The following is a 15,774-nucleotide window of genomic DNA, read 5'->3' on the forward strand; positions in this document are numbered from 1 at the left end:
TTATGGTAAATAACTATACATATCTTATTACATTTCCATTGTTTTTATGATATTAATCTTTATTTGTCGATATTTGTTGTTTTTTTTATATTATAATATATTCAGGCCACGCCATCCGGATGTTTGCAAACAGCTTTAGCACGCGTAAAATATTGACACAATAGGCAAAACGGAATTTTCCTTGACAGGTGCTAATTAAAATACGCGCGCACTGTTTGCATTATTGACTCTACCATTCACGCATGTTTCCGAGAAGCCAACTGTAAAATTTGTGTACCAATTAGAATTATAATATACGAAATCCGATATGCAATATTTTTTTATATGTATATAGCATATGTACGTATTAGTTGAATAAATATCAAATATCCTGTTATAAAAATGTAACTAAATACATTTTTCTGTACGAACAGCAACAAATATAAAATCTTTAAAAATTAATATTTGAAAAATTAATCTCTGTTACTTACTTCTTAACTGTGGAAAATATGTATCACAGTGAAAATGAATTGAAGCTATATTTTAGCCAATTATATTTTCTTGAATTCACACGATTATGTGTAGATGAAAACGCATCACGTAACTACTTATTGTATCTCGTGTTTAATGAAAATTGTATGAGTTTACTTAATCTAATTTTGTCTCACATAGCCGGGCACAGTATCTGCATTCTGATATTCTTGGCTACATCTGCAAATAATAAACTCACCAACAAAGTTTATAAATTCTTCAGATTTAAACATGAATGCTGTGTTAAGGTATTGATTGATAGATATTTTTAAAATTTGCATATTTTTTTAGATTTATTTTGTACATTATGAAATAACCAATATTACGTTTGCAATTATTATATAAATTTTTACATAACTGACTAATAAAATTAAAATATTGATTTGCTAAATGTTAGTATTATTACAAGTCATTTCTCAAGTTATTGATAAAAGTAAATTTTTATAGTACGAGAAATTTCTTTCCCCCTTTTAATCAAGTTTCTTCAAGCACGTTCAGATATCTATTATTAATCTTCGACAGTATCCACATCGCCAAAGTTCAAATACATCGAAAGCGTCCCGCTTGATGTTCGTAGACATTACAGACGAATCAGCACAATTGCCGACTGTCACTTTGTTGCAATCGAATTTGGTAGCATTCAAGGAAAGGACGAGTCAGTGCGCGTACCTGTATCTCGATGTAAAGGGCCGAAAGGGAGGACTAGTTCGTAACTAGTTTCTCTACCACGACTATAGCAGCATGTCCTCGAGTGAGAACAATGTCGATACACGAACATGTCTTTCATCAATAACCGAGCCAGCGTGCAAAAGGAGACATGGACTTGCATGTCGACCGGTAGAGTTACGACGATATCCCGAACTTAGAGAAACTTTCGGCAAAGAGGCGGACAGAAGGACTGAGGAAAGTACAGAGACTAAAGCAGACGAGCACGTATCAAGTTGACGCAGCAGAAACAATAAAAGAAAAGAAGAGAATAATATTTATTAATCTACCCACTTTATCGGATTTATATTTAACTAAAAGTCGAAAGATCGGGAATCTTTTGATTAGTGTTACTGTCCTGAGTCAATAACATTCTAAATCGGCTTTCATTGCTTAGACAATTTATAATTATTGCCTATAAATGATGCATATATTACATTATTAACCAAGTTTATATTTTTTTAACTGAAAAAGGAGGCAGAGAAAATTTATTAACATTAAAGCGGATATAATTCAAAATATGATATATACAGTCTGTCAAGTAAGAGCGTGGCCGGATAAATTAAAAAAAAAAAAACTTATTAAATAAAATTTTTATATACATATATGCATTATACTCGATAAGAAGAAGGATGCAATTATGTTAATAATGCGTCCAATCACCATCGGCGTCGATAATTGCCTGGCATCTCCGAGGCATGCTTTCGACTAAATTGACGGCGTATTCTAGCGGCAATGATCTCCAGATTCGACGAATCTCGCAAGATAACTCCTTCAAAGTGTGCATGCGTTTTCCACGAAGCTTCTGCTTAATATATGCCCAAACATTTTCGATAAGATTTGCATCGGGCGACTGCGACGGCTAATCCAATGTAACGATGCCAGATTGCTTCTTCCACTCGGTACAGAACTTGCGGTGTTTAGGATCGTTTCATGACGCTTAACGTGTCTCGCTTCCAAAAAATCAACGACAACTGAATCTCTCTTGACAATGCATCAAGGACAGAGCTTCCCTCTATCGGCTCATGAATAAATTAGGATGATATCTTTTATTAGCTATGAGTAAAGTCCACCACGCTCTTACTTGACAGACTGTATATTTTCTGTGCATATTTTATGTGTCTATCTACAGGTTTTTAGAATTTGAAATAATTTTAATCTTTGATGCTCAATCAAAATATTCAATTACTTGAATTTTATCAAAGTAAAATATATGAAAAAATATTTTAAATGTTGAAAGTTTTATAAATCTTTTATATTTATACATCCTATAATTAATCAATTGACAGATTGCATTAGATCGCAATTTAAATTGTAAAATATTATATTAAAATGCGTGGTAATCGGATATCAGGACTTATTAACTATAACAGTAGTTAAAAGAAATATACGAATGGCTGTTTTAATCTTCTACGAATCAAATAAATAAAAGTTACGTCCTGAATCATATGGAGTTTTTTATCTTGAATTACCTTGAATATTATCCATCTACAAATATAATTATTTGAATAAAAATGCACTTAAGAATTTTATCATTTTATCGTTTTTGTAAGGACAGATTCAAATAAAATAAAGACTTATCTTTTAAAAATAAAGAATTTATTATAAAAAAACACAAACAAAAATTTGTTAACGTTTGACTGAAAATCTAAACTGTCTTTAGATCACTTGCGTATATTTTGAAACAAATACAACAGTTTTAACACCACTAGGGTTAATTTAACCTCACACGGTTCACGAAAGGTTAAGTAGAGAAAGGTCGAGCCTATCTTTTCCAACTTTTTATGAGTTTTAGATATATGATATGGCAACTCAAAATGAGAGCTACATATTTTCTGTGCATATTTTATATGCCCGTTTATACGTTTAGGAGTTGAAATGGTTCCTTGATGCTAAATCGAGATATCCGATTACTTGCGAATATTGTTGAAATGATATCATAAAATATATGAAAAAATATTTCAAATATTGGAGAGAGAGAAATTTTATAAAACTTTCATACTTATATATTTTTATCTGTCGAGAGAATCAAACATTTCTCTCCAAAAAAATTGTTAAATGAATTATAAAAACGAATCTTAATATTAATTAAATTAAATAGATCTACAAACGTAAAAGTACCCGTCATTATTTAGAATGAGATGTAATTTAAAAAGCAATGTCTCTTTTGCGGGCTGAGAAGTACTATTGAAGATTTTCTAGAAGCAGAAAAATGTCATCAAATTTTTCTCAATAATAGTTTAGACAGTAATCTTTTTATTGACTGTCCATTTTGAACGGAAAGTCTTTCTTTCTTTCAAACTAGTCATGCGATTGAAGTAACTTTTATTAAAAAAGAATGTAGAAAAATCCAGTATTTATTTAATAAAAGAATATCAAGTTTTCTTCGACGGAATTAGATTACAGGAATGAATCAAGGTTTTGCTCGAATGAGCTACTAAGATTATCGGCAAGTACTGTTCTTATAAAAGAATCGAGTGTATGCACTTTTTATGAGACGCAATGATTTTTGCTTATATATAAAACTCAAATATATTTTAACATATTTAAACTACATGTATTTAATACATGTGTTACATTTATGCTTTGTTATTTGAAAATCTCAATAAATCAGAGATATGAACAAAATACAAAATGTGTGTAGACATATTCGTATTGGCAAATAGTAACGTTTAAGAAAAAGCAATTCTTGTATGTGAATCGAAAATACACATTATATATTAAATGCATAATAAATATCAAAGATAAGTAAGTTTGAAATTAAAACGATATGAAATCTTTATTCAATTTTCATTAAAATTTTCTTTTTAGAAGCATCTACGTGATTGACTACAGATATTAGAAAGTCTAAGATAATTTTGCTTTAGTGTCGCTATTAAGGATCTACAATTGCATTCCTCGCTTAAATGAGTTTAATTGAGCGAGAAAATTGTAAGCGATCTTGCTTTATTGTCAAAAGTGAGAGTATTATTTTTTTTAATTATATCTTTTGTCGTGATTTTTATGTCGTAGGAAATTTTTTCGTATATATTTTCTATCTTTTATGTTCAAAATTATCGAATTATCAATATAAATCAAATGTAAACTGAAAATAACATTATGAATAATAATTTTCGCATAATAATGACTTTTCAAGAAGGATACACTCATTAATTTTATATATACTACACTTGAGAATAATGTGTATAATGATAAATGATAGAAAATATAGTGCAATTAATATTTTGTATAAGATATATATTCACATGGTATATTTATTTTAAATGTAATATTCCTTGGTCTTTTACGTCATATAAATTTTTCCAGTGTCCTCATTTTCCGCTGACACGTCGAAGGTTTGTAATTCATCAAATATGAATTTAAATCTTGTTATTTATGAGGAATGATTTATTAAAAATTGAATGCTTCTCGATACTGTTGACAAGAGATAACTGATGCACGAAACATTTATTGAATATATAAAAGTGGAATATATCTTCTTCTGATATAATTGTCTTTGCGTCAATGTGAAGTTAAAGAAATGTATTATCATGTAAGTATTTAATATAAAAAATATTTTCACAACTTTGTTTTTAAAATTACAATGCGTGAGTGAAAATGTAAGCAATAAATTTAGCTGAGAGCAAATGTAGATAAGTGCTATATAACATATACGTAAATATAATAGTTTATCTATATTACATATTCATGATTTGTTGGAAATGATTACAAAATGGTAACAACATCGATGTAATAGGCAATAGCCGGCGTGAGAGAGTCAGAAAGCAAAACGTTTGAAATAATTATATCTTGTGGCAAGATTGGAGTAGCAACATATTTTTGTTGCGGACCGATCGGTCGATGGTCCAAAGTCGACTGTCCACAACCGTGCTGTCGGAGACTATTCGCGTCCCGACGCTTGCGCCGCAGGTTCCATGAGTCCGTTAGACGGCGCCCCGACGCTGGTTACGTCGGACGTAGCGATCGGTCGGGCCAACAGTCAGCCTCCAGTGAGCCAAGCAAGCTCTCTTTCCCTCCCTCACGCTCCCCCGTCACATATACATGCACACGGTCACACACAAAAACGCAGTTACACACACACACACACACACACACACATACACGTACATTCTCTTACTCTCTCTCTCCGCCAACATCCTGCGAGAGTCTTCATCCACCGAACGACACGAGAGGGAGTTCGAGTTCCTGGCTCGTCCCTCACGGCTGCAGTGCGTTTCCAAACACTCATGAGACAACCTCGAACTACTCGCACGCACGCACACATGCACACGGTGTTGAAGAGACACGAGGACAAGACGATCGAAACGTTCCCGAGGCTCCTTATAATTAGTGCTAAGAAGTCGACAAGTTGGCCGCCGGACAGCCCGTCACGCGACTGTGTCACTAAATTAATACAAATTTATTTTTTTCCCTCCTCTGCTTTCCGTCTGTCGTATTAATTGTCTGACATATTATCTCTGTCAGTATCCGTGAGATATCCAAATGATGCGAAAAGCCTCCACTCGCAAACTAGACTGTTCGAGTAAAATGTGCTGACTAGGACTGAGAAGTTATACGTGTGCGTTGGAGAGATCTGATGAGACCAATCGTGCTCCTAGTCGAAGTGCGCGAATCAAATCTCGTCTCAATAATATCATTTTGCAACGTATCCGATTCGTAACTTTGTTTTTAGTGCTAGAGTGCTTGAAACATAGAAAAAGACAAAAATAGATCTTTAGGAATTTTAAAGACGCGATGTTAAGAATATAGTGTTATCATAAGATTCAATTGAAGATTTTTACGTGTCTCACGGCTTATAGATTTGTGTTCCTGGTACAGAGAAAGGAAACTTACGTATACGGAAATAACGATTCTTATAGAAGATAAGACGTGTTCTGTCAGAAGCGAAATGTCTCAGGTGAAAGCAAATCTCCGATATTATCAGAACCGAAGAAAAAGGTAGCAGTATTAGATCATCAAACGGAGATCTCTCAAATCAAAGGCAGTTGAGTAGCATCAACTTGAAAAAAGTTAAGAATTATCGACTACTTCCACGTTGCGAGATAGAAAAGATCTCATATCTCTTAAATCGAATAAAACAAGTTTGCAAGGAGAAATTGGAGAAGGATCTTTTCCCCCCACACCAAGAGCCGCCAAATTCAGGAAATAGTTTGAAAGGATTCAAAAGAGGTCCGACAGATATTATAAGTTATTACTGAAAATCTGAATATATCGAAGCATCTCGCTGCGAGACCAACAGGCGATGGTGAAATAGACATTTTCGTGTTAGTTCTCTATCGTTACCGAAGCTGCAATATTTTATAACAAACTAACGTATATTGTTAAAAGTTGTAAGTGAACTTATGAATGGATTTACTTAATCCAATGACTTAGTGCTCCATGAAAGAGGGTTAGAACGAGAGACAAGGAAACGGGATACATTATCGCGGTGTAATGAGGTCTATAATGTGTAAATAGGTGTACATACGAGAAAGTCCCTTATATTAGCGTGCGCGATTTCTTTAAAGAAAAAGAACGATTTTACTTTATTGAAGTTTTTTCTTTCCTCTTGGTCTCTCTCTCTCTCTCTCTCTCTCTCTCTCTCTCTCTCTCTCTCTCTCTCTCTCTCTCTCTCTCTCTCTTCCGATAGTTCTTTTCCTCTATATTTTGTTTATTCTCTTTCTCTCTTTCTTGTTCGTTGTTGTATCATGTATTGCTTTTCATATATATCCTGTAATATGTATTTAATCATAGAGTTTAGATTAAGAATATATGCCCTTTAATCACGTACGATTAATAAATCTCCGCGTACATTTATAGAAGTTACTAATAAGCATGCACATGGCTCGTGAGTAACATCTTTGGATCCGCGTTAATACATATTACATATATTACTTATCATGTGTAGTATAAATACGTGTACATAATTTTACAATCTATAATCTCTATCGTTCCGATTTTTCTCATTGATTTTGTAGTATTCGAAAAGCAGGTCGGAGCAGTACGGGTATCCAGCGCTTAGCCTTTTAGCCCCGGCGCGATAATTAATTAGCTCGCGGGCATCGTTAGAATGAAACAACGTCGAGCCGCGCGTAGGACTTGAGGAAAGAAAGCGAGAGAAGAAGAGTAAATTAGAGTGAAACGAGAAAATCGCGTTTCCATCACGAAAGAGGAAACGTACGAGCACGTAAATCAATTATCGAGTTTTAGACAAAATCATGTCTCACCATGTCAAAATGACTGTCGTCTTGTGAAATTACTTTGGGGATCTGTGCTAGTCCTAAAGAGAAATTTTCTTACGATCGTCGGCACTTTCTCAAGAAAACTTTTCTCGCTTCATTTGCCTCCAGGCTATGTAGGCTGCTCAAGCTTAATATAAAGAAAAGATAAAAAAAAGGGGACCAATTTTTTACTCTTATTCTCATAGACTATCTTTCTCTCTCCTTTTCTATCTTATCTATCTCTTTCTCTTCCATTTTCTCCATCTACCTTGATACTCTTAATCAAGTCGCCCACTAGACTATCCATAAATCTCTGTTCACTCTGTCCGTGTTAAATCTGTTGTGGACCAGTGAATACAGGAAACACGAGGAACGGAGTCGCGACTCATGCAAGCAATAAATTAGAGACCAACTAAGTATGACCATAACACCGAAAACGTAACAAAAGTAACGACTGCAACAGCAGGAAATCGAAGGTGTCAGTTACGCCGAAATTAGCTACACTTAAGCTACGCTAGATTCTAAAAGATTTGGTCCAATTGAGAAAAAGAACGGTTAAGGCAAAATTTAATTGCATTTTGTTAGCTGCGCTAAGGAAAAGTGAGGCAGTTGTGAAAGTCACGCATGAATTCTAAAATTACGTGTAAAATAATAACGCACCACGTAAAATAGTAAAACACTACGAGACTTTCACTTTGAACGGAAAAGATTCCTAAATAAAAAGACACTTTTTCGATTAAGCACGGTACTATCGTAATTCACGATCTTAATATACGATTACAGCATCGATTACAGCGGGAACAAGCTCAGCCAACGAAATTGGTTTCGCAAATTAAATTATAGTTTGATCCGGAAGACTAATTCCCAGCGAAAGACAACGGCCTCCGCGAAAACGAGCCGAGAGGACGAGGAAGAGCGCGTGTGGAGGCAATTACGTATTCGACAGCAATGGCATTATCCTGAAACGGGCATGACGCCCTTGGCCTCGAGATGCGACGAGACCACCACCCTCCTACTGTTGCTGCTACTCGAGCTGGCACCCGGAGCACGTTGCTATTCGCGCGCGGCTGCAACCTCCGCTTCGTCCTTACCGAGATAGCATCTACAGTCCCCGGCGAGGGTGCGAGTGATGCCGCTTCTCGGCAACATTATGACCATCGCCGTCGATAGTCCGACAACGGCGTCCACGAGCGTCTTTGAAGGGAACATGACGTGGTCTCGACCAATCAGTGGTGGCTCTACGTTTTCGAGTAACGAGGCCCTTCCGACACGTGCGTTCCTGAACGGTAAGAAACGGCGGCGTCCGGTCACGACCGCTCTAAGTGATCGTATTAGTCGCCTTCTCAGCGGTGGAGGTACTGAGAAAGGATCGCGCAAGAACGCTCCAAAAAACAACGAAAAACACATCGAGCACGACGAGCGTAATACCACTGCAGCGGAAAGAGGAGACGGTGAGGTAGGAACGAGAAAGGAAACTTCTCGCCATTGCGAGCAGACTTCAGAAACTCGAATTTGTGGCAGAAACACCGTAGGCGCGACAAAGAGTGGGAAAACTGCATTTATTGGCGGAGATAACAGGGCAGGGATAAATACTGGAGGCGGCGACAGTGAACAAAGTGTCGACAGCGTAGGCAGTACTACTGATAGTGCAAGTGTGAGTACAGGTGTATCGAACAACACGGAGGAGGAAGTCGCGATTGGATACGAGAAGGATTTGTTGCTTTTCGGTTTTAGCGACACAATGGAGGACGCGATAAATTCGTTCAACGATTCATTCAACTGGAAGTATCCGTCATCCCTGGAATATGAGTTTGTATAACGAGACTTTCATTGTTCTGGGGGAAGGAATGTATCCGTCGGGATACACTCTCCCGCACATTATATTGGCGTCTATTCTTGCGACACTGTTGATGATCGTGATCGTCGTGGGGAATATGCTGGTGATAATTGCCATAGCCACAGAGAAGGCGCTCAAGAATATACAGAATTGGTTCATAGCCAGCCTCGCGGTAGCGGACTTTTTCCTTGGTCTCGTCATCATGCCATTCTCACTCGCTAATGAAATCATGGGTTACTGGATCTTCGGATATTGGTGGTGTGACATTCACTCTGCCATGGACGTGTTATTGTGTACGGCCAGTATCATGAATCTGTGCTTAATTAGCTTAGACAGGTTTTGGAGCATTACACAAGCTGTCGACTACCTGAAGAAAAGAACACCAGCTAGAGCAGCACTTATGATTGCCCTCGTTTGGTTATTGTCGGCGCTTGTTTGTATACCACCCTTACTCGGATGGAAAAGACCCACTCCAGCTGAAGAATACCCCAAATGCAAGGTAAGATTTTAAAAAGTTATTTTTTTAATTACCCATTCTAACTACTAGCTATTATCTCGACTTATTATATACTACATAAATATTGAATTACCGATGAATAAAAGTTAAGTCAAACAGATATTTACATAAGAATTTATAAAATTGTACATAAAGTTGTATCAAACTATTATATTAAAAATATTAAAAAATGAATTATGTCAATCAGGAATTATGTCAATCTTCTCTAGTGAATTGAAAAATAGAGACATCATAGCAAAAATGGATATTATTTGCAATTTTAACTATTTATATTCTTTTATTATTAAAAACAAATGAAGGATTATTACAGCGAAGAAAATAAACATGATTTTAATTTAATTGTTTTAAGTAATTATGAAATTAACAGATTTAATTTAATTTCTGGATATTTGACTGTATTGATTATAATAGACATTTTATATGAATCTTATTTTCTGTAATAATTAATAATTGTGTTGTTTTCTCTATAGAGTAGTGTCAAAATCATATAAAGTAAAATTTTAATTTTTTAATTCTTTCGAACCTAATTTTTACTAATTTATAATGAATTTTTTATAAATATAGTTCGATATATATATATATGTGTGTGTGTATGTGTGTATATATATATATATATATATATATATATATATATATATAAATGCATAATCTTATAACTTGTGTGCAAAAAAGCAATATAATGAATTAAATATTATATAAAAGATAAAAGATTTTTTAAGTAAACATATAAGCTTTTGAGAAAAAAATATAATACAAAACTTGGAATGAACTTTATATCTTTAGAATCCTTTTTATCCACGTATATTACTGGATGAGTGAGTAGTCAAAAAGGCAGGATTCCGTATAGCCAATGTGTAACCAATTTCCAATTCGAATATTTTCGCTATGTATCGTGTCATGGACATGCGAGGAGAAAGAAAAGTCCAAGGGCTGTTGCCTTTCATGCATCCCGAAACCCATCCTTATCCCCCAGCTCATTGAATCCCGTTCACAGTGATCTCCACAAAACGGTACTGTGGATTGAATCTCTATGCGCAACAGTTCAGTCTACTGGATTGACATACTGAAATTCGTCGTTTTCTGCTCCCTTGTATCATTTGCGTAAACTGGACATTTGTTATTAAACGATTTTTAGAACATTTTCCCAGAAATTTAGAAAGAACTTTAATAAAATATGTAATACATTATTAAATCTAATAATATATTAATTATATATATTATAATTATTTAAATGATTGCCATACGTATAAAAATTTGAATTATTGAAATGTATACTAGAAAGATTAGCATTTTATTAAAATTATTTTATAATTATAAAAAATGCAAATAGTTTCTATAAATTTTGAAATTTTTTTTTATTATTAGAAAATTAACTATCTTTGTGCCATTTATATTGTATCTTCTTACTTAAAAAAGTACATAATCTAAAGAACGATAAAAAGAGATTTTGGCACTATTATAATTTGCATACGCTGGTGCATGATTGAATGCACCCTTAAACTTTCAACAGTACTAATTAGCGCGTATAATTAAGCCATACATTCCTATAGCATATAGAGGCAAAACTTACTTGCTACACGAATGGCTACGATGGATTATACATCTTGCAAATACGAAGCGGCGAGAGAGAGAGGGGGGGAGGGGAGGAGAGAATATGTACATGTGTATTATATGCATTATGTGTTAATTGTTTTTATGTCTATACAAAATACACTTCAAGCTTAATAATGATAAACTGATTGCGTTTGCTCTTTTCTCATTAAATCGTGTAACTTCCATAATGCTAAATCATTATATGTAACAAAAATTTATCCGTTTAATGAAAAACATCCGTTATATGAAAAACATTTGCATTATGTCTATATATAAATTATTTATATATTAAAATTGACGGGATAACAAGAATAGGAAGTAGAAAAGTGTAAACTCAATCACGAATAAAAAGTATTAAAGGTATAGTATACTTTTCTTTAATCTGATATTTGAATAAAGCAGCATATCGTGACGATAGGTAGTAGTGATTATTATACGTGCACGAAAATCGTGCCCGCCAAATAGATGTGATGACAAGCGATGAATGAAGATCTTGAATACATCGACTGAGGATGAAATATGTCATTTAAGGATCATTTGGATTTACAAATGATATGGTCTATTGCAAAAAAAAGTTGAAATTTAGTTCTTGGTCATGGATTAACTGATTTATCACACGTGCATTCTGTTGCAATACTAGATTTCGAATACACATTTTAAATATGTAGTAAATTTGAAAATCTAAGCCCGATAAATTTAATTACATTTTTATTATAAAACAAGATTACCAAAACAGTAACACAAAAGAATTTTTTTTATTACATGACTATTAAAGCATTATAGAAATATACGATTTTTTAATATCATTTTTATTTTTATTGCTTATTATTTTTTAAATAGCAGAAGTCTTTTTAACATTTTCTTTTGAGAGAGCATTCTGGTGGACAGGTGACAAGCGAACATCAGTTAAAGCGCATCCTACAATCTCTTTTTGCTCTACAACTTTCTACTATACACGCCATTATGGATCTGACAATCTTGTTCCACGATTTCTTGTCCTCTTTTCTCATCCATTCAACGAAAGACGCGACATGAGGTCCTTCCAAACGATGATATTGCCACTGGATTTTTCTGACTGATGACAAATGGAAGAGCGACAAGTACTACTGACTGGAACGGAGAGGAGGACGACCGCAATCGTAATCATTGCGGTTTAATTTTTTAATGCAATTAGACTGACGCTTCTTTGGCTATTAACAAGGACGAATAAAAGACGCAGTTTGTCTTCTTTACTGTTACCCGTTTATCTTTATTTCACGAAGCTTAACACTGCTAAGAAAATAATACGCTTCGTCTTGCATTAAAATGAGAGATCGTTATATGGAGTATTTCAGAAAAATAATTAACTTTTTTTTAGTCATAGAGTCTATAATTATTTAATTAAATTTTTTTTTTTTTTTACGAAAGTAATTAATTAAGACAAACGGACGGATAAACTTACAGAATATTATGTAAAATTTAATTAAATTATATAAAATATAGTATCATAAATAACGTCAAATAACAAATTATTTAATGAAAAATTTAATGTAGACAAGAAGACATTACTACTTTTTAATGTGATTAATTTTCTCTATTGACGATACAGTAAAATTAAAAAATCGACAAAAAATTTAACTTTATGTTTTTCCGCTTTTATACAAAATTCAAATAGATAATAAATTTCGCGTATGTAAACGCAAGTTACTTTACAGATGTACTTTAGTACGTATTTATTTACTAGTAACAGAAATCATGACTAATATAAGTAGATAACATCAAAAAAGAATTTAGGTACGGCAAAATCTAGTCATTAATTCTAAGTTCTGTTTTTGACATATTCTACATTCAGAACACATCCGGAGTACTTATAAAACGTTTTGCAAAGTTTACAGCATACTTCGAAGTATCTGCATTTGTTAAGGAAAGTACGCGAAGACGGCGGGGGGGGGGGGGAGAGAGTTGGACGGAATACATTCATGAAGGAAGTAGTTCTCTCACTCTTGTCTTTTAATGCGATTAGTTTAGCAGCTCCGCAACGATGCAACAACGTGCAACGGAGTGTAAGCTACCGTTTACAATGGAATTGCAATTATCTCTAATAAGCGACAGCATGTTTGGTATGTAGCTTATTTAATGATTGCATCGTAAAAAAACGAAAGGATTTTGTTTACTTTATATTTTGGTATTTTTATTTTAATACTCTACAATATGTAACTTTTTTAAACAAATGTAATCTATTTCTTTCTCTCTTATTCTTTTCTTAATATAAAACATGTATAATTTTCTGGACACGTAAAAATGTCATCGCAATTGAAAATAATTTGATAAAAAGATTGTCTTTTTCAAATATGTTTTCCTAAAAAATAATATTTTGATATACACAAATATAAGATAAATTTTTAAAAATTTCTTGATGTAACGCTCTAATTTAATCATGATGTCAATATTTAAAATTTTCTAAACAACTTTTTATTATACTTACATATAAATAGATTGTGAACGTATTTACGAAGAAAATTTTTCGGTTGACTCAATTATTTGTAAGCAAATTTATTCGTATTTAGAAGTGGAGACGGCGAAATCAATCATCAAATGGATTCTACGTAGCTTTTTATGACCAAGCAAGAAATCGTTTTGTAAACTCAAAATCGTATTACATCTCATTGTCGCTTTTTAATACATTTACTCCTACGAATGTCAGGCTATATTAATTGATGAAGTCTTTCATCGCTTTTCTCAATTTTTGTTATATTATCTTGCGTGAAATACTTTATGTTAACATAAAATATTTTTAGAGAAAATACTAATAATAGTAGTATTAATGTACTATTACTATAATAAATTTCTATATAGCATTCTATTAAAATATCGTTTTATCTAAAACTACGTATGTAAATAAATATGATTTCTGTGTTTGAAAATACATGAAAGAAATGACTATAACTGTGTGAATTTTACACACACACACACACACACACACACACACACAATATATATATATATATATATAGTACATATAGTCGTGTTTTAATCATCAGAGAAATAAGTACGCTTTGGTTTATCGTTCAATTAGAGAAAGACCATTGAAAAGTTGAAAGTCAGAGAGAAAGAAAAGGAGAGAGAGAAAGAGAGAGAGAGAGGGAGAGGGAGTAATGTTACGAAAGTTTTAAATAAATAATTAAATATTTTCATAATGATACAAATTTTATTTCTTACTTGATTATAAAAGTTATTGTAACGTTGAATGGTATATATATATAAAATATTGTTTATTATTACGTGAAGGGTATACATTTAGTAAGACAAAACACCCATACAAATTTATTCCATCTTGCTAACTGAGTGACTATTACTAAATATAAGATTATCCAGAAGATTGTGTAAAGTCTTATATAGGAATCCCATCATTATTTGTGCGTGATAACTTATTTGACATTTTATCAGGTCTAAAAGTTCAAAGGACACATATGCATGTTGTATATTAGTTCTATTATGTATACTAATTCTTAAGATTGTAAAAATATATAATAGATATCCCAAATTTATTTTATTTTTTATTCTATAAACTAATGTCCATTTTTTTTTAAGTTTCAAGATGTTGAATGTATTATATAAAATTAATGCCAATGAAACAAAGAAAACGATTATTATTATTTATTACAGCAATAATTTATATAAATTTGTGATTTTATTTTTTTTATTTTAATTTACATATAAAAAACAAACTTTACGTAAACGAATTTTTAATCGGTGTAAATACATTTATTGGTTTTATTTCTTTTGAAATAACGATAAAAACGCGAAAATAGTAATTTGAGATTATCCCATGTTTTGCGAAACATTTCTCAAAGTTTCTGAGATTGTCGATAGGATACAGATTCTCTTTTATTGTATCTGCATTCCTCACGCTTGTACTGTTCTACTTATGATGTGCTTTATAAAACTTTCATGGAGTTCAAAGGATGTGCGAAACCAAAGGTTTCTACCTCGGGATTGCGTTACTTCCCAAAAGAGCAATTGCGAGAATCACTCCCAAATGTATTCCGCATAAACATATGCAGCTTGCTATCTTGCGTCATAAAATATGCTCTGGGAATGTATATTAAGCTATTTCCTATAATATATGTGTATGAATCATTTATGCCATAGTCAGCGTTTTCTCATATAATCATATTTAAAAAATGGAAACAAAACAAATTATTTTTACTGAAATTTAAATCAAGAGTTTATAGACATTTACATACACATTTATATTATTATTATTATTATTATTATTATTATTATTATTATTATTATTATTATTATTATTATTATTATACATTGTTTGTCACGTTAGGATATTTATCGATGAAAAACAGCATTAATGTTTTATCTAGTATTGTTCAGAAAATTTCAGTTTGAAGCAAAGGGACATGCATCTCGATTATACA

At 32.8% G+C, this 15,774-nt stretch overlaps 2 protein-coding genes across 2 annotated transcripts in view; both read left to right on the forward strand.

Moving 5' to 3' along the window:
* Positions 1-5,175: 5,175 nt before the first annotated feature.
* Positions 5,176-8,533, forward strand: LOC118645293. The gene is made up of 2 exons (XM_036286090.1): positions 5,176-6,653; positions 8,199-8,533. Exons 1-2 carry the CDS (start codon positions 6,649-6,651, stop codon positions 8,512-8,514), a joined length of 321 nt encoding a protein of 106 aa, XP_036141983.1. The 5' UTR covers positions 5,176-6,648; the 3' UTR covers positions 8,515-8,533.
* The window catches only part of LOC105839083 (alpha-2Da adrenergic receptor), an 87,598-nt gene continuing 80,331 nt past the window's right edge, over positions 8,508-15,774 (forward strand). The window contains 2 exon segments of the mRNA XM_012685130.3: positions 8,508-9,189; positions 9,191-9,751. Coding sequence (XP_012540584.2) covers positions 8,545-9,189; positions 9,191-9,751 — 1,206 coding nt within the window. The 5' untranslated portion in view covers positions 8,508-8,544.

This window comes from Monomorium pharaonis, chromosome 4 (genome assembly GCF_013373865.1).
Source record: "Monomorium pharaonis isolate MP-MQ-018 chromosome 4, ASM1337386v2, whole genome shotgun sequence".
NCBI lineage: Eukaryota > Metazoa > Arthropoda > Insecta > Hymenoptera > Formicidae > Monomorium > Monomorium pharaonis.